The sequence below is a fragment of the Panthera tigris genome, chromosome E1 (genome assembly GCF_018350195.1).
Source record: "Panthera tigris isolate Pti1 chromosome E1, P.tigris_Pti1_mat1.1, whole genome shotgun sequence".
Lineage (NCBI taxonomy): Eukaryota > Metazoa > Chordata > Mammalia > Carnivora > Felidae > Panthera > Panthera tigris.
In genome coordinates this window covers 9,315,440-9,334,165 of record NC_056673.1, presented here as the reverse complement: position 1 = coordinate 9,334,165, position 18,726 = coordinate 9,315,440, and the positions used below count along the sequence as shown (strand labels likewise).

General features: G+C 56.0%; 1 protein-coding gene and 1 long non-coding RNA gene across 2 annotated transcripts in view; one reads left to right on the top strand and one right to left on the bottom strand.

Moving 5' to 3' along the window:
• The window catches only part of LRRC75A (leucine rich repeat containing 75A), a 45,719-nt gene that overhangs the window by 3,395 nt on the left and 23,598 nt on the right, over nt 1–18,726 (bottom strand). The window contains exons 2-3 of the mRNA XM_042967767.1: nt 12,126–12,254; nt 1,720–1,835 (exon numbers count right to left, since the gene is read on the bottom strand). Coding sequence (XP_042823701.1) covers nt 1,720–1,835; nt 12,126–12,254 — 245 coding nt within the window. The remainder of the gene's footprint in view (nt 1–1,719; nt 1,836–12,125; nt 12,255–18,726) is intronic.
• On the top strand, nt 13,288–17,756 carry LOC122233766. The gene is made up of 4 exons (XR_006211481.1): nt 13,288–13,504; nt 13,655–13,802; nt 16,842–17,028; nt 17,572–17,756. It is a non-coding gene; the product is annotated as an uncharacterized LOC122233766 (long non-coding RNA).

Sequence of the window (18,726 nt, the reverse complement as noted above, 5' to 3'; positions counted from 1 at the left end):
GAGGGCCCTGTTTAGACTCAAGTGTGATGGGAAGCCGCCTGAGGGGAGCGAAGCTGTTGAAATGAAGAATGGGCTGAGCACACGTGTGTGTTGGGGAGACAGGAGAGGAGGCGCCTGGATTCCAGCAGAGCTCGCATTTCTAGCTTTTCAATCCCAAAGACCTAGCTCACAGACTCCGCCTGGCATTCCAGATTCCACGGGTCTTCCTGTCCTGGTCTGTCCCCCTGACCTCAGCCCAGTTGAGGGCTTGCTTCGTGAGAGCCTCACACTGTTCCTCCAGGATCCGGCTCCTCTCCTGGCTTTGGAGTGGGGGAGTCCAGAAGGGAAAGAGGAACCAGAGTTCTTGTGGGTGAAGGAGGGCAGTCCTGCCCCTACCCAGTCTAGGGGAAGGACACAAGCCACTCTGCCCCGGGGTCATTGACAAGGAAGGCAGGGGCGCTCTCTCCAGAAAGCCTTCCTTCCAGGCTCCCCTTTACTTGGCTTCCTATGGTGCTACCTGTCTCGGTCCACACGTTCTGTGTCCCAGCTGCCCCGAACCCCCCAATCTTTAGAAGGTCCAAAACCCCTTGAGGGTTCCCATTGCTGTGTGGGCCAGGGGCACGGCTGGGGTCTGGATCTCCCTAGGAGCCAACCAGGAGAACCGGGGGGGATCCAGTGGGAGTGCCCATGATGAGGGAGCTTGGGGCAAATTGAGGGCAAAATACAGGCTGGCACACCACCCCCCCACCCCTGCAGGTGGCATCTACATGATATTCCTCGGACACTCCTGGCTACCCAAGAACAAAGGAAAGGGGGTTTAAGTGCTCGCCATGGTGATGTGGGAAACTAAGGCAAATGAAAAATTACTCCCTTACTGCCTACAGCCCATTGACAAGTCCTTGGCACAGGCAGAGTGACCGTCCTCTGGGAGCTCAGCTGCCTCCATGATGACACTTTGCTAGGGGCAAAAGAGAACCTTAGCTTAACTTGTCCCAACCTCGAGGATCCTGTAAGTCTACTTCCTTTATCTCAACTCCCCCAAGATACATGCTGGCCATCATACTCCAAGCTTATGGCCCCTGATACACATCTAAAGGGTCTCGTGGCTGAGGTTTTATTAAACGGTAATAAATGGCCTTTCCCTAGCAACAGCTAGCCCTTCAAGGTGCTGGAAACCTGGCTTCCAAAATTCCTTAGAGACTTGCTCTATCCCCGACCCCCTCCCAACCTGAGGTATATAATGAGTTACCCCTCACGACCCCAATGCAGCTCTTCCTGCCCGTGGGTCCTGTCCCCGTGCTTTAATAAAATCACCTTTTTTTGCACCAAAGACGTCTTCAAGAATTCTTTGTTGGCCGTCTGCTCCGGACCACCCCACCATCACCCCAAAACCTCATCACCCATATTCCGCACACCAGGAATTAGAAACTCCTCCCGTCGGCCTCCCCACCCACCCCTTCTGAATGGGCCCACACTCGCCAGCTCCCCATCCACAGACAGGGGTCCCGCCTGCAGCTCCCCTCATGGCTCTCGCCCCTGTGGAATGCCCTCCTTCAGTCTCCCCTCCTTCGGGCACCTTCCAAGACCAGCCCTCTGGTCTCAGCTCCTCCCTTCACCCCCCCAGGGAGGGAGTGTGGTGTAACACCCGGCCTGGCATGGGTTCACTTTGGGCTACTCTGGAGGGGGAGGGGAGGCTGGGCAGGGGGCAGGGCAGCTCCACCTCAGGTGACCGTGACTCACCAGGCCTGTGGCTTCCTCTTCACCAGCCCCCGGTGCCGCCTCCACTGCGAGTGGGGGCTGAGGTGGTAAGTCAGCTGCCTGCACAGCTTCTCCGTGGCGCCCAGCGCGTCGCCTTCCTGCAGAGACGACCACAGGCAGGGGGTCCCTGAGGGGCAGGAACAGGCAGAGGGGCCCAGGCCCTCACCTCTCCACTGGAAGAGCACGACGCCCCCAGGCTGCTCACAGAGGCCTGTCCTGCCGGCTCACGGTGGGACCCCCTTAGTAGAGGGCAATGGCTGCCAACGGATCTGCCTCATGTTCTCGTTTCTGTGAATTCGTTGCTATCGTGGCAAAATCGAGATTTACAGAGACCTCTGAATTCCAGACAATCTGACCGTTGACCAGAGCTGAGTGCTGGCTGACCCCCTAGCCCGTATTCACCCTGGTCTCTGCCTCTCCCCAATGTCCAGGGCCTTTCTGCTCACTCATTTGCTCAACAAATATTGACCGAGCACCCCCTCTAGGTGACAGGCACTTGTCCTAGGAGCCGGGGATGCAGCCGTGAACAGATGGTCCCGCACTGGTCTTTCACATAGTAAAGACGAAAGGGAAATACTTTTGTGGTGCCTCCGGGGGAAAAATGTCAAAAGTGGGAAAATAAAAGAATGAGGAGGCCAAGTCTTTTCCCAGCCCACTTCATTCATCTACTCTAATCGATCTGGACAATCCGCATTTTTTTTTTTTTTTTTTTTTTTTTTTGATAAGTAAGCTCTGCACCCAACGAGGGGCTTGAACTCACGACCTCGAGAACAAGCATCGCATGTTCTACGGACTGAGCCAGGCACTGCAGGCCCGTCCCATCAGCAGTTTGGAGTTTGAAATAACTGTCCTGAATTGTGTCCCGACCAAAGTTCTTAAATCTGGGTCCTAATCGCAGGTACCTCAGAATGTGGCTGTATGTGCAGAGTAATTAAGGTAAAATGCGGTCATTGGGGTGGGCCCTAAGCCAGTATGACCGGTGTCCTCATGAAAAGAGATTGGGACACAGACATGCACAGAGGAAAAGACCATGTGAGGACACAGGGAGAAGATGGCCATCTCTAGGCCAAGGGGAGGACTCAAGAGATCAACCTTGCCAACATCTTGACCTTGGACTTCCAGCTATCAGAGCTATGAGAAAATAAATCTCTGCCGTTTAAGTGGTCTTTTGTTATGGAGGGCCTAGTGAACTTACACTGGGTTCCAGGGGGCATCAGAGAGATGCCAGAGAGACGCCAGCTCTGTCCCAAGGGACGTCAACCCCACAGACGGTCACCAAGCCCTGGGGGAGGGAGGGCCAAGAGGGAGGGCTCTTGCCAGGTGGCCCAGTGCTAAAAGCTGAGAGCCAGCAAGTGCTGGGGCTCAGATGCAAACCCACGTGCGGAGAGCAACATGTGGGTGGTGAGGTTCAACCATGAACCTGTGACCAGTGCTCAGCAGAGTGCCCGGCACTCAGTAAAGGCCAGCTTGATGGCCTGTGACCATCATCACTCTAACAGAGAAGCAGTGTATTGAGTCGTTAAGAGCACAGACTCAGAGCCAAAACCAGTGGATCTTCCCCCTCGTTTTGGTACCTCCTCTGTGACCTCAGGAAGTCGCTCGGCTGTGAAGGGATAACAAACTAGAGTCGCGGGGCACTTTGTGAGGATGAAAACAGTTACAACTTGTAGAGTGCTCTGACTGTAGCTCAGCACGCAACTCTCCAGGAAAGCCCACTGGGTAAATACCGTGCTGTCCTGAGCGGGTAAAGAAGGAGGACTTCCACCCAAGGCTCAGATTCGAGTTTGGCTTTTAAGGGCTGATACGGGTTTGTGATTTTTGCATGGAGAGAGGAAACGAGGCATCCCTGAGTGAGGAGGAAATGGGTGCAAAGGTTTAGGTGTTGGGTGTATTACGGGGGCAGGAGTAGGTGACAACCTGGGGTCCTGTCACTTGTCGCCACCTCCACGGCTACCACTCGGTCCAAGCCACTACCATCTGTCACATGGATTACTGCACACGGGCGTTATGCTAGGACTTTACGGAATCCCCACAACACCCCAGAGCAGAAACACTTTCATTATCCCCATTTTGAAGAGGAAGAAACTGGGGCGCCTGGGTGGCTCAGTCGGTTGAGCGTCTGACTTCGGCTCGGGTCGTGATCTCGCAGTTCACGGATTCGAGCCCCGCGTCGGGCTCTGTGCTGGCAGCTGGGAGCCTGGAGTCTGGAGCCTGCTTTGGATTCTGTGTCTTCCTCTCTCTTTGCCTCTCCCCCACTCGCACCCTGTCTGTCTCTCTCTCTCTCAAAAAATATATATAATTAATTAATTAAAGAGGAAGAAACTGAGGCCTACAGAGCAGGGCTGGGGCTGATGGGAAGGCAAGAGAAGACCTTGAGGGCGGGAGACGAGAGAGCGAAGAGGCAGGAAAAGGGGGTGTTGGGTGTCCAAAGAGGCGAGGCGTCCGAATGGGGATCCAGGAGACACAGGCTCGAGAGCGAATGCAGTCGGTTTAGACAGCACCTCTGGCCTCTGGTTCTCCAAGACCCTCACTTCCTACGGGCCACGTCTTCTGATAAACAAATGTCACCTGTCACTTCAGGCGATTACACGTGCAAACCCCTGGACTGCACGTTCTGATTCCTAGACTCAGTCTCTTGCTGAACCTCGTCATATGGGTGTGTCGGGAAGGGCTGAAAGTGACGGGGGCCGCCACGCTTGCCTGACCTGGCACGGGGCGGAGAGGGTGTGGGCTGGGAGGCGATGAGGACGGGTCCGGGCTGTGGGCTGGGGAGCTGGGTGGAAGGCAAGGGGCTCCCGGGGAGAAGGGACAGAAAGGCAGGGCGGGGTTAGCGTCCAGCTCATTTGGAGCCACGTGAAGGATCTCCTGGAAGATGCTCCTGGAATTACGAGGCTGGGGCTCGAGGCACATTCATCACATTCATCAGCCTCTGATGACACCCTCCCCCTCGGCCCCCCCCCCCCCCCCCCGCCCCGGCCATGGAATGAGCTAAGGGGGAGGACACACTGGACACAAAGGGATGAAGAAGGCACAGTGTAGCCCTGAGCGCCAAGGAAAAGGGAAGAGTCTGCGGGACTCCAGTGAGGAGGCCTCGGCCAGAAGAGGCTCAGGGAGGGGCGCCTGGGTGGCTCAGTCGGTTAAGCGTCGGACTTTGGCTCAGGTCATGACCTCGTGGTTCGTGAGTTCGAGCCCCGCGTCGGGTTCTGTGCTGACAGTTCAGAGCCTGGGCCCTGCTTCGGATTCTGTGTCTCCCTCTCTCTCTGCCCCTCCCTCACTCGTGCTCTCTCTCTCTCTCTCTCTCTCAAATATAAAAATAATAAAAGTAAAAAATAAAAATCCCTGCTGCCTGTGGCCAACCCAGCATGGGTCTGCAGCTTGCGTGCGGGGCTTGTTTCAAAGCTCCGCAGGTGATTCCCCCTGTGTCGCCAAGGTGGAGAAGCACCAGTTCTAACGCTTCAAAGACAAGACGGACCAAGTGCGTGAGACTGGGTGGTCCGCCCGGCTTCACTCCTGGGACCACTCCGGGGAAAGACCATCGCCACCCTCCCACGGCACCTGCACCAAAGCTGAGAACCGAGCTCCTCAGCTTGGGCTCCTCCTCCAACCACTTCCCAGGGTTGCCAAAGTCCGGGGTCATCCTCTGAGCGGCTGGGCCTTGGAAGGAAGAAACAAAGAGAGGAAAAGGCGGCAAAGCAGCCGCCGCAGTGCGCGGACACGGCCACAAGGGGGCAGCCGCGTGCAAGGCGCGGCAACGCGTGGACCGTGCGCGGCCGCTCCCCCACCTGGGAGACTGAGCAAGCCCGATTCCTCACCAAGGACAATGGATACGGTCACCTCACCGCTGATCGGAGACTCAGCGCGAGCTAGTGTCCTTCCAGAAGTGAGAGCTCCCCTCCACTATGTAGTTTGTCTGGACTACATACACAACAGCCAACATTTGCTGCGCATCTACTGGTCGGCGTCGCCCCTGCATTGTATGCACGACCTCGTCACAATGCAGTTAACTCGCAACCATCCCCTGAAACGGGCGCTATTATCCCCACTTTACAGACGAGAACTGAGGCTTACGGAAGTGGAATAGACTGGCCAGCCCCACAGCTTGTAAGATGGAATGGGGACTCCAAGTTCGCCTCTGAGGCTGGCATCCTTCCCGACCTGCCATCCCGCGCTGCGCTCTGCGCTGCCCTCCCGGGGATACGCCTTTTGCTTTCGGTGGGTTCAAGGTGTTTCTCTCACTTGCACCCACAAAAGCCGCCTTAAGCAAGCCCATCTAATTTTCCCCCAGCTCCGTCCATTTTCGAAGGCCCCTCCCGGCCTCCCTCCCGCGGAGAACAGGACAAAGCAAGGGCTGGCCCCGAGTTGGAGAAGTCAGGAGAGGGTGGGGAAGGGAGAGGACGCAAGGAGAGGGAGGTGGCAAAGGAGGAGGAGGAAGTGCCGTTTCTGCGTGGTTTCCAGAAACAGCCCCCTCTCGGTACAGAGCAACCACGCGCCCCTTGTGCAACCTCGACCGAGGAGTTTGAACACCGGCGCCGCAAAGGAACGGGGTCCGCGCGCCCTGCGCCCAGCAATGCGCTCTCTGCAGGGCCCGCTCTGCTGGTCAAAGTGGTGAGGCCCAGCAGCCCCTTTGTGCAACCCCATCCCGGGCCGCAGCTGATTGGCCCAGAAGCGGGCACTAGCAGACCGCAGCCAACCAGCCGTGTCCTGGGGACGGGACACACCCCCGTCTCCTCCCCGGGCTGGACGCCCCCCCACCCCACCTCCACCCACCTCGAGGAGTAAACCCGGAGCGCCGGGAATGGAGAGGGAGGCCGGGGTGAGCTGAGAGGCGGGACGGAGAGATGTCTGCCCTGCACTATAGTTCTAGCCCCGCCTTCCAAGCGTGGCTGTCTTTGGGCCCCACAAGACAGCTGCATATATTCTCTTCTTAGCTTGAGGCAGCGTGAGTGGGCTTCTGTTACTTGCGACAGTCCTAACCCACGCCCGAGGCTCAAAGGCGGTTTGTGGAATCAATTCTGCAGCCCTTCCTCCCACCCATGGAAAAGGAAGAAGAAAGGAGAGGGACACGGTGCAAGCCAGGGGGGACGGGGCACTGCAGGGTGGGGTGCGGGTCCCGCAGTGCCTCTTCCGGCCTGACCATTGCCTCTGACCCGGGCCCTGGGGGAAAACCTGACGGACTCTCACTGGCTTGTCAGGAAAGATGCTTAAGGCCGACTGCAGTCCCCTCCAGGAGGGTGTCCCAGCAAACGGACACTGCCCCACCTCCCTACTGTCAGATGGTGACTCCCACCTGCCATCCTGGCTGCCCCAGGCACCTTTGTGTGCTCCCGCTGGCCCCAAACCAGCACAGCCCCCCACTACTACAGCCCCAAGGCTTCCCTCACTCATTCACAAATTCATTCATTCATCAGATATCGACTGTCCTTCCTACCGCTCGCTGGATGCTGCTCTAGATACCGAGTTCTCCTGGCTTTTCTCTTTACTCCCTTCTTGGAGTCCACTGTCTGCTCTTCTCGGTGCCTGGAAGGCTGAGCCTATAGACAGCATCACTGACCCTCTTGCCCCGGCTTCCAGTCGGGTTCAGCTAATGAGAGCGATTGGAGCGAGGTCAGAGGACAGGAGGAAAGGCCCTTCTCTTCTCATTCCCTTCTTGTTTCAGCCTGTGTGGTAGTCAGCCTCCAAGATGGCCCCCACCACCCATCCTGGCCTCCTGTAATAGCCCCCTTTCATAGTCTCCTTCCACACGGCATCAGGGCCGACCTGAGCGGTCCATAGAATGTGGCTAGGTCATAAGAGATATTGTGGTGTCTGCCTTGCTCTTTATCGGATCACCTGCTCAGCGATAAGCCAGCTGCCACCATGTGAGGAAGTTCAAGAGGTCCTATGGAGAGGCCCGTGTGGCAAGGAGCTGGGGGCTCCTGCCAACAGCCAAGGGATGTGCCATCCGGGAAGGGGGTCTGCCAATCTAGAACCACTGATACTCTCTGTCCCTGTCTCAAAATAAATAAATAAATAAATAAATAAATAAACAGACAAACAAATACTGCATGGTTCTAGAAGCAGGGTTCTGGCTCCCATGTCACGGCTTGCACCCACGGCCCTTTCTGGTAACAGCTTCCCGCTGCTGCTCATCTTTGGGTGTCTCAACATCCCCTGTGGGCTTCCGTGTGGCCTGCTTCTCCTCGGGGCCCTGCCTGGCGCAAGAAGTAACGGCGCACGAGACAGATGCCATCTCTTGCCCGTTTGGAATCGACATTCTGGTGGAGAAGGCGGGCAGTAGGTTAGCTCACGCGTAAGCAAGCCAGAGAACTTCGGAGACCAGCGGGTGAAATAACGCAACACACAGCGCAAAGGCTGGCCGGGACGACTCTGCGAGCTAGGCTGGTCAGAGGTGGCCCTGGAGAGAACACAGTCGGGCTGAGTCTGAACGGAGGGGAGGGCAGCCCAGCCAGAGAGGGCAGGTGTGGCCACAGGCCACCGCAGCGTCCCTAAGGGTCAGGAAGGATCTGGATGCTCTGGGCACAGACAGGAGGGCCACGTGGCTGGAGCAGAATGAGCGGGGCGGACAGGGAAATAAATGACACAGGAGATGCAGGCAGGGGCAAATAAAGAGTTTGGTTTCAGCCTACAACGCGACGCCACAATGGAAGGTGTCTCAGGGAGGCGCACGTGTGATCCAGGGTACCTTGTGGAGGATGAGTCTCTGGCTGTTCCCAGAGCATAGAGGGTAGGAGGCAGGAGCAGAGGCCCAGAGTCCAGGTGGAGACTCTGACAGCAGCCCTGAGACGGGGGACGCGGGGACCAGGAGGGCCTTGGAGAGACCCCAACCATTAGGGAATCAGGGCTGTTGGAACTTGCTGGCTGTGGTGGGCAACATGGCTGTTCCGTCCCAAACGCCCTTGGATCCACGTTTCCCAATTTTGTGCTTCTGTCTGGACGGACCAGGCGAGCCAGTGAGACAGATGTGCCTGGGAGCTTACGTCCCAGGGGAACCCCTCTATGGTTCGAGCCCCGGGGTCCTCGAGGGACCAGGCCAAAGCCACCTGCCCTCCTCAGGATGGAGCCTGGGCTGGCCTGGCTTCCCTGGGACACCTCCTTAACAGATCGCTGTCCACACACCCTCATTTTAGCGTCTGCGTGCGGGGAACCCCACTGCAGACACGATGGGATAGATGTGAGGGGCTGGAGCTGGGGCCCAGGGAAGGAAAGAGCCTCAAATTTCCCACTAAGTGATCTGTGCTCACAGTGGGGGAGGGGTGGTGACTCACGGGCTCCAGGGCACAAATGTCCAAGAGGTGGGTGACTTTTGAGTCTGAAGCTGGGCTGTGGATTAATCAGCACACAGTCACGGGCGGGATGGGGTTCTGCCCGTCCCCTTCCGCCTGGGGACAGGCACAGACCCACCCCTTTGCCAGGGCCCAGGCCACCTCCAGCTGGGACACAGGTCAAGAAAATGGATGGGACTCATTCAAGGGGGTCGTCTTAGTGGTGGGAAGGGTTATTTATTTGTCTGGTGGATGCTCCGCCAAGACTGGACCAGGAAGGGTTGCTTCCTTTGTCCCATCTCACAATTGAGGGAGACACCCCCTCATAGTTGACGGTCTTGACATCTCTGTCTATAACCTTAAGGCTCACACTTGGGCGAAAGAGCTAAGAACGGGAGGTCCTGGCCAGCCCCAAGGCAGTCATGTATTGGGGGTGGGGCTGGGGGCTGCCCTTACCACCAGCCTCGGGGCCCTAGAGTCGGGACCGCCCATCTCGGCCTCCACCCCAACCGGAAGAGTCCTTCGGAAGGGCTTCTCCTGCCACATGGCCTTAGATATGGGCAGGGGAACCCGCCAGGCTCCCGGGCCTCCGACAGGGCTGACGCCACCGGCTGGCTCTCGGAAATCCGGAAATCCGAAGCCAGACCCTTGTTCTCCAAGACTCTGAGGCCACTGCCGGCCTCCGTGCCCCACAACTGACGTGCTGGGCCCAAGCACCCTGCTTGGCACATGATTGGTGCTCGATGACTGAATTATACCTTAGCTTCTGCGTACAGGGGCTCCCCCATGCCAGACACACGGCGTCCTTCTCAAGAATCATTTCTCCGACGGGTCCACGGGAGACGGTGTTGTTATCCCCCTTTGGAGCGGAGGAAGATGAAGTTCCGGGGTGCCTGGGCGGCTCAGTTGGTTAAGCGCCAACTCTCGGTTTCCGCTCAGGTCATGACCTCACAGTTCGTGAGTCCGAGCTCCACGTCGGACTCTGCACTGTCAGCCCAGAGCCTGCTTGGGATTCTCTCTCTCCCTCTCTCTGTCTCTCCCCCACTCTCTCTCTCAAAATAAATAAATAAATAACCTTAAAAAAAAAGAAGAAGAAGAAGAAGAGGCCAGAGAACTAGCTAGTTTTCTTTCTGCCACGTGAGGCCACAGCAAGAAGGTGGCTGTCTGCAAACCCAGAGCAGGGCTCTCATCGGAACCCGACCATGCTGGGCACCCTGATCTTGGGCTTCCGGTTTCCAGAACTGTGAGCAACACATTTTTGTTTTTTATAAGCCACGCGGTCAGTGGTAACGTGTTGTAGCGGCCTGAGCTAAGACAATAACAGGGCCCTATGGTCGCCGCCCAGACGGAAGGGATGGAACTCAGCACAGAATCCCTTGGGCCACCTCTCCTTCCCGCCCCGTCCAGTCTCCTGAGGTCCGGCATGGGCGGGCAGGGAGGGAGGAGGGGGGACGGGTGCTCAGGCTGTTCCCGCACAGGCCCCCCACCTCCAGCCCCCATGCAACCCTGTGAGCCCCCACTCAAGCCCTGAGAGAAGCTGCTGGCCATTGAGGGACAGTGCAGAGATCCTGAACAGCCGGTCCCCACTCTGCCCGGAACTGGGGTCCAGATCACATCTGGAGTGTAACCTTTATCCGATGACTTCATTGCCTGAATCTGGTCTTCCTCAACGTTAAAATGGGCATGAAAATAACATCTCTCCCAATGAGCTGCTTTGAGTGTCACCCCTTCACCTGCGGGCATCTAAGTTCTAGAAAAGGCAGAGGTCTGGCACCTGCGAGGCCTACGGACTCTGGTCTCAGCTGCTCCAGGCTGAGCCAGGTATAATCTGAATGAGAAGTGAAGGTGACTCCAGGCCCAGCTGGTCCCCCCCCCACCCCCCCGCGGCTCCTGGCACCCGCCCCTCTTCCCCGGGCCCGAGGCTCCCAGCCTGCCAACCGTCACTGCCAGCTTTTTCTAACCGGCACATATTTGAGCCCAGCATCCCTGCCTTCTGCTGTGTCCCACCACCAACCCTCCCCCACGCCTGCCACCGACCGGCTCCCAGCCCTTCAGAACTCACTCCTCACCTCGGAGTCCTGGCTCCAAACAGCCCCAGAAGCCAAAGTCAAGGCCCTAGACAAAGGCCCAGATGGAGGCTCAGCTCCAGAGCAAGGTCCCAGCCCCCTGGACGACTGTGGGTCTGAAAATCACCTCCTCCCTCTTATCCTAGATCTTACTTTGAAAGCACGAGCTTCCCTCAGGCACTCCTGGGTCCTGCTCCGGCTTCCCTGCCCCTGTTCCGCGCTTCTTTTGGAAACTGCTAGAAATTGAGGGATGGGAGAGAAAAGCTCCAGGGTGGGGCTGCCCCACCCCGGCCCTCCCGGGCCCTGCCAGGGCAGCTCTGGGTGAGCCGGCCCCGCACCCCGAGAGGGAGAGGGGCAGAGCCTCCCATCCGGAAATGTCCAAGCAGTACCTGCCTGCGGAGCTGGGGACCCCGGAGCTTTTCCCTCTCAGCTTCGGAAGCCAGTGGACGTGAGCAAAGTGGGTGGGTGGAAAATGACATTCAGCCTTAGGCAGGGAGACCGCTGGGAGTGGTGGGGACTGAGGCGTGCCGGAGGCAAGCAGGGTCCCTGTGCCTAAGGCCTGGTGGCGGAGACAGGGCCGGATCTGAGTGGTCTCCTGTCTGCCCTCACCCCTGCCACCTCTGCTCTTACGTGTCGTTGTGCGAGGTACAACCTACGTGACTCTACGCGGTGGCCCTGGCCCCACGTAATAGGGGACGCTACTCAGCTCCAGTCCTATAGAAATGAGGGCTTCGTGTTACCAGAACTTCCCGTTTTTCAAGGGTAGCTAAATATGGAGAACGTGTGAAATATTCTGAGTTTTACATGTTGGCAGTGAATTCGGATTTAATACACTCAGGAGCCAAACAAATCCCCTGCTGATCATGCTGATCTCTGCTATGGATGCTGGGCCTTAGGACAGGGCAGGCATCAGGCCCGCTGGCTTGATGTCTGCACAAGGGGCTCGTGCCCCTCGGCCCCAGGCAGTATCGACCAACCCTCCTGGGCACTGGGTTCTCTGGCAGAAGGGCGCCTGCCTCACACCCCCAGATCTGGTGGGCTCAGACCACAGCTGCCGTACCGGCTTGGGGCAGTGGATGTAACGGGCCAGGCTGATGATGAGGTCGTGTGTGATGGGGTCCACCAGGTTCCGGAAGCTGGCGTAGCGGTACAGAACGTCGTCCAGAGAGGTTGACTCCATGCCCAGGTCCTGCAAGAGTGAAGGACGCCCAGAGGTCAGGAGCGGCTCAGCCCTGCCCCTCGAGTCCCACCCAACAGGCCCAGAACAGCCCTCTGCTCTGGAGGTGGCTCAGTGCCCCGCTCCAGCACCCGGGCAAAGGCGGAGACCACCCCCCCCCCCCCACACACACACTCCCTTCAAGGTTTCCCAGCTGCAGAACTTCCCCAGGGGGCCAGGGAAGTCCCTGCAGAGATGGCCTTCCCAGCGCAGGGATGTATCTATCTCAAGCTCTCCAACCTCTGGACGAAGGTTTTCATGCTTCCTGAGGTCATTTTTACTCCTCCTTCTTGGTGGTCCTTTGTCTTGAGAGGCTTCTGAATCGTGGAGTTGAATGAGAGGCTGTCAGGTGCCCAGAAGAAAACCCCACCGGGGCTCCCACAGAAAGGGCATCAAGTGGGGGCAGAGCTTCCCCAAGCTTGAGGAGGGACAAGGGTTTGGGAGTAACCACACACCGAGAGCCCCAGTTGGGGGCCTCTGCAGACACCCCTGGCCTTCCCAGCAACGGACCCCATGGGCTTGGCCCAGAACAGTGACCAGTGTGCATTAGGACCCAGGGGCCCGACTCCAAATGTTCTGGACTGTGTAAGACCCAGAGATTCTTACACAGCCCCAGGGAAAGGGCAGGCTCCCCAAACAGGACTAAGTGTGAATTCCCCACCAGTCAAGCCTGCGGAAGCTTGAAACAGCGTTAATCACTTTAGAGAAGTATAGAAACATGGGTTTCTACCCTAGAGAGTTAGAATAAACTTTATGCCCTCTCTGTGTGAAAAAGCAGGGGTAAACCTTGGGTCTTTCCTCGAGCGCCTCGCCCCAGTCTCTGTCATCCTCTGGTGGGAGCTACGGTTTCTGTTCTCAGCTTGGTGGGTTGCCTGAACCAGGCAACACATTCCCACTCTGGTAACATTCCCAGGTTACCAGGTAACATTCCCACTCTGGGGGAGGAGGTAACATTATCAGGTTACCAGGTAACATTATCCCAGGTAACATTCCCACTCTGGGGGAGGAGGGGGGACTGCCCCCAGCCCACTTTGAGGACCACGGGGGCCACTGAAGGTGGGCAGGGAAAGCAAGCACCACCGACTTCTGCCGCCCTCACCCTACGGCCCCTGGTCCCCCGAGCTGCACTTGAAGCTGCCCATGCACAGGCCAGAGAAGGGAGGATCCCAGCCTGAGTTCCCAGGGGCCAGTGCCCTGGGGCATAGGAAATGTGTGCTTAGTGGGTGAGTCCCAGGAGGGGTTTGCTCCCTGCCATTTTGGTGGTGGTGGTGGTGGGGGGGGGGGTGTCCTGAACTTTTCCAAACACCTTCCCGTGTGATGCTTAGAAATCCCGTAAGGCAAGTAGATTGCGCACCATTATTCCCAATTTACAGATGAAGAAACCAAGGCCCAGGACTTCAGGAATGGAACGTACGACATGACGACTGTGGTCATCGCTGCTGAGTGAGCGCACATCCTAAGAGCTCTCATCGCAAAGAAGAAAACATGGTTTTTCTTTTTTTTCTCCCGTAACTACAGGAGGTGAGGCGATTAACTCAGCTTACTGTGGTAACAATCTCACAGTGGCTGGAAGTCAAGCCGTGAGGCGGTACGCCTTAACCTTACACAATGCCATAACTTAATTATCTCCCAGTCACAGGGCGCCTGGGTGGCTCAGTTGGTTGAGCGTCCGACTTTGGCTCACGTCACGATCTTCTTTCTGGCTCATGAGTTCGAGACCCGCATCGGGCTCTCTGCTGTCAGCTCAGAGCCTGGAGCCTGCTTCGGATTCTGTGTCTCCCTCTCTCTCTGCCCCTCCCCCACTAGTGCTCAGTCTCTCTCTCCAAAATAAATAAAAACATAAAAAAATTTTTTTAAATTATATCCCAGTCACAGTGAAAGAGAAATAATCACCTATAATAAAGATGTTTTTAAAGAAAAATTTCGGGGCGCCTGGGTGGCTCAGTCGGTTAAGTGTCTGACTTCCGCTCGGGTCGTGATCTCACGGTTCGTGGGTTCGAGCCCCGCATCAGGCTCTGCTGACAGCTCGGAGCCTGGAGCCTGTTCCAGATTCTGTGTCTCCCTTTCTCTCTGTGCCCCTCCCCTGCTCGTGCTCTGTCTCTCTCTCTCCAAAACAAATATTAAAAAAATTTGTTAAAAAAAAAAAATAAAGAAAAATTTCAGGAATGGGTGGGGGGAGTGGCTATGTGTCAGTGGGGGGCGGGGAGCTCTTTGGGGATTGCTCTGGTTTATCTGGTTTATCCGAAGTGAGTTGGGCTGGAGGCCGGATGAACGTGCAGGGAATGCCATCCTGAAGTCCTGAGGTTTGGTGGTGACATTTTTACGAGCAAAGAAAGGAAGGATCTTTGCTTCGTGGATCTGGCCGCGGGCACCTGAGTCGGTTAGGTGTCTGACTTTGGCTCAGGTCACGATCTCTGCTGTCAGCACGGGGCCCACTTTGGATTCTCTGTCCCCCTCTCTCTCTGCTCCTCCCCTGCTTTCTCTCTTTCTCAAAAATAAACTAACATTGAAAAAAAGAAAGAGAGAAAGAAAGAAAGAAAGAAAGAAAGAAAGAAAGAAAAAGGAAGGAAGGAAGGAAGGAAGGAAGGAAGGAAGGAAGGAAGGAAGGAAGGAATCGATTCCAAGGGCCAGTGAGGGGGGCTTTGCTGTCCACCCAGCAGGAATGGACCTCAGAGGCAAGGAGCCCTCTGTCAGGGCCTCTGGCTGCTGAAATAATTTACCAGGGACCTAGATGCAGGGCTCAAGGTCTGGTGTGCATACTGGCACAGGAAGGCTTCTGACGTGCCAGCTGCCAGGTTCCAGAGCTGAAGGCCTTTGCAGACCCAGATACAACACTGTTGTGGACCTCGGTCTCTGCCCTGACTTGTTCTATCCCTCAGCCAGCGCCGTGTCCTGGACAAGCTACCTCATATCACTGGGTCTCAGTTTCCTCATCTGTAAAATGGAGCCAGGGACCCTCCATCATGAGTAGGTGAGGGCAATAAAACCAAGTAACATACGTAAAGCCTCTGGCAGGGGGCGCCTGGGTGGCTCAGTCGGTTAAGCATCTGACTCAGGTCATGATCTCAAGGTTAGCGGGTTTGAATCCCCACATCGGGTGACCTCGAGTCCTACTTCTCTCTCTCTCTCTGCCTCTCGCTCACTTGCACCCTCTCTCTCTCTCTCATAAAAAAGAAGCCTCTGGCAGGGAAGAATACCACCAACACAGCCCTCCCCACCCTACCCTCCTGGCCTCCACCCCCCTCCCCTCTGCAAGGCCCCTCCTCTCCTTACACGATTGCTCTTAACCACTTCTTGGACCACAGACCCATTTGAGAATGTGACAAAAGCCATGACCTCTCTCTTTAGAAAACTCGAGATTTAGGCCTCATGGTCAGCAGGGTCAGGGCACGTGTGATCTCAGAACACACACTGTTACTCAGTAACGTGCAAAAATGCATCCTTGTGGCAGGAAGAGGCTGGGAATGTAGGAAGGGGGAGTCACAGGGCCTGTGTTCTAGGGTCTTAGAAGGCCCATGTGTCAAAGTGCCGAGGCTCCCCTTTCCTGGGGCCGTGGGTGAGGGAAGTGGACGGTCCCATGGGTGGAAATGGAGGGGTGGTTATTGCCACGGCCAGAGGCTGGATTTGTGGCCACAGGAGGACAGAAGATAGATTTATCTTTCTTTTCCCGCCTGTCCTTTGGTGAGATGTCGACTTCACGCCAGCCTCTGCCTCCCCTGTTTTGTCCCTGCCTGGATGTCCCTGCAGAAAGCACCAGATTCTAGGTTCTACCCAGCCCCCACACACTGTCAGTCTGTGGGCAACAGACTTCTTCCCTCTTGGGATCTGTTTCCCCGTCTGTGAAATGGGCAGATGAACCACACTAGTAGTTGCCAGACTGTATTTCCAAGATCTTGGGGCTGAAAGCAAACAACAGACAGGCCAGAGGGGTCAGCAAGCTCTCGACAGAGCAGGCCACCCTTCAGTTAAAAACTACAAGAACACAAACAACCCCCCAAAGTAGTTCTGTTGCCAAAGCCAAGTCTGAAAACCCTGGACTGGTTGACTGCCCGGGCTCTTGCACTCCTACCGGCCCTGCCCCCTCTTCCCATTTCCCTCCTTTCCAGGCCAGTAGAGGCCATGCCATCCGGGGAGGACCAAGAAAACCCTCGTTGTTAACCCCGGAGGCTGGAGCAGGTCTGGGGAGGCGCAAAACGTTCTTCCCAGAGCCCCTCGTGGTCACTCTGGGCACCCAGCCTGCTGACGGTGGCTCCAGCTGTGGGGGCTGCTGTTGTCTGGACTTGTTTAGCTGTTGCTTGGGAGGGGGGTGCCCAGGGGGAGGAGAGGAGGGTCTCCCCAGGAAGGCAGACGTGGTCCTGCTCAGCCCTGCCCTGCTCACTGTGCTTCGGGTAACTGTGGGTCATGCCACAGCCCTCCCCATGAATTGCAGCCGGGGTGGGGCTCCTGAAGGTCCCAGGGCTGCGGGTTATGAGAAGCTGCAACCCGGAAAACCAGATGGGGGCTGGACAAGGGCGGCTGCACATTTTATTGCTGTTATTTCTTTGTTTCGACCCCATCTAGGCCCACGAATGCTTGAGCTGCTTGAGGATATTTCTGGGCTCCTAGCTGTCCTCCCCACCCCGCTCTCCAAGGCTAATTCACGGGGGACGACTGTGTCACAGCTTTGCTCTGATGGCCCCACTGATGCTGCCCAACAGGGGCCTCCGACGTTAGGAGGCTCTCGAGAAGGGATGAGGCGAGGCGAGAGGTAAGCGGTGCCTGCTGCGTGCACGGGGAAAAGACCCAGATCCACACGGGGCACCTCCAGGCCACCCTGGGCACAGCCTTGGACTTTGGAGGGGCTGGTCTGCCTTGCAAAGTACCAGGCAGTAAAGAAAACAGCTTCCTCGCTATGGTCTAAACAGCGGCATCTCTAGGAACTGGGCAAGCAGGGTTCCTTATCAGAAAGCTTGGGGACATCAGCGGGTGTCCCTGGGTCACTGCCGTAGGCAGCTTTGCTTGGAGAGTGTCACCAGCAGGGGACCAAGGTGGCCAGTGGCTGGCACACTCCATCTCGTGTAAGTGGGGGCCCCATGGTACTTGAGCTTGAAGAACCAGGTTTGGGGACTCGTTCCCGTAGGAAGACAGGTGATGGACCTGAGGTTAGGGGTAGGGGTATGGCTTTCCAAAAAGTGAGCAGAGATCTGTGTAGACGAGCATTTCTCCAGGTGTCGGCTATAGTCCCGTTCAGGGGCTCTGTGAGATCCTCTTTTCTAATGACATGTCAGCGTGACCTACATTTTCTTTGCAGACTTCAACCCCGACAAGCCGCTGCAAGAGACCGAATGCAGAAGCAGCAGGTATGAGAATCCAGCTATCTTCTGTCAAGCCACACGTTAAAGAGATTCGAAAAACTGTAAAACAATGCCACGTCCCTCACTGAAATGTTTTTCGTTTGAAAAATGTAGTTATTTTTGTCAAAATTTATTTCTTGCACGTGAGATTATTAATTTTAAAAGAATGAATAAATAAATCTTTTTAATTTTTATTAAAAATTTTTAAAATTATGTATGCTGAGAGAGCGAGTGAGTGAGCAGAGAAGGGGCAGAGAGAGAGGGAGAGAGAATACCAAGCATGGAGCCTGACGTGGGGCTCAAACCCAGAACCATGAGATCATGACCTGAGCCAAAAACCAAGAGTGGAGTGATTAACCGGCTGAGCCACCCAGGTGCCCCAATCTCTCTCTCTCTTTTTTTTAAGTGAACTCTACACCCAGCGCGGGGCTTGAACTCACGACCCTGAGATCAAGAGTCACACGTTCTATCAACTGAGTCTGCCAAGTGCCCCGAAATGAATATATAAATCTTTAAAACACTTTTGTTTGATTTCTTTTTTTTTTTTGTTTAACATTTATTTGAGAGAGAGAGAGAGAGAGAGAGACAGAGACAGAGCATGAGTGGAGGAGGGGCAGAGAGAGAGGGACACACAGAATTCGAAGCCGGCTCCAGGCTCTGAGCTGTCAGCACAGAGCTGGAGACAGACTTCGACCTGAACCGAAGTCAGATGCTTAAACCAACTGAGCCACCCAGGCGCCCCTTGTCTGATTTCTAATATGGTGACTAGCATCTGCTAGATCTAACCCACATAAAGAAAATCTCTTTTTGAGGTCCTCAATAATTTTAAAGGGCATAAAGTTTCCCCAAAACATTCAAAATAGAACTACCGTGCAATCCAGGAATCCCACTTCTGGGGACATATACAAAGGAGACGAAAACAGACCATTGATGAGTTACACGCATTCTCATGTTCATTGCATTATTCACAATAGCCAAGAGGTGGGGACAAGCTAAGTGTTGGCTGAATGGATAAAGATGTGGTACACACACACACACACACACACACACACACTGGAATACTATTCAGCCATTAAGAAAAAGGAAATCCTGCCATCTGCAACCACACGGAA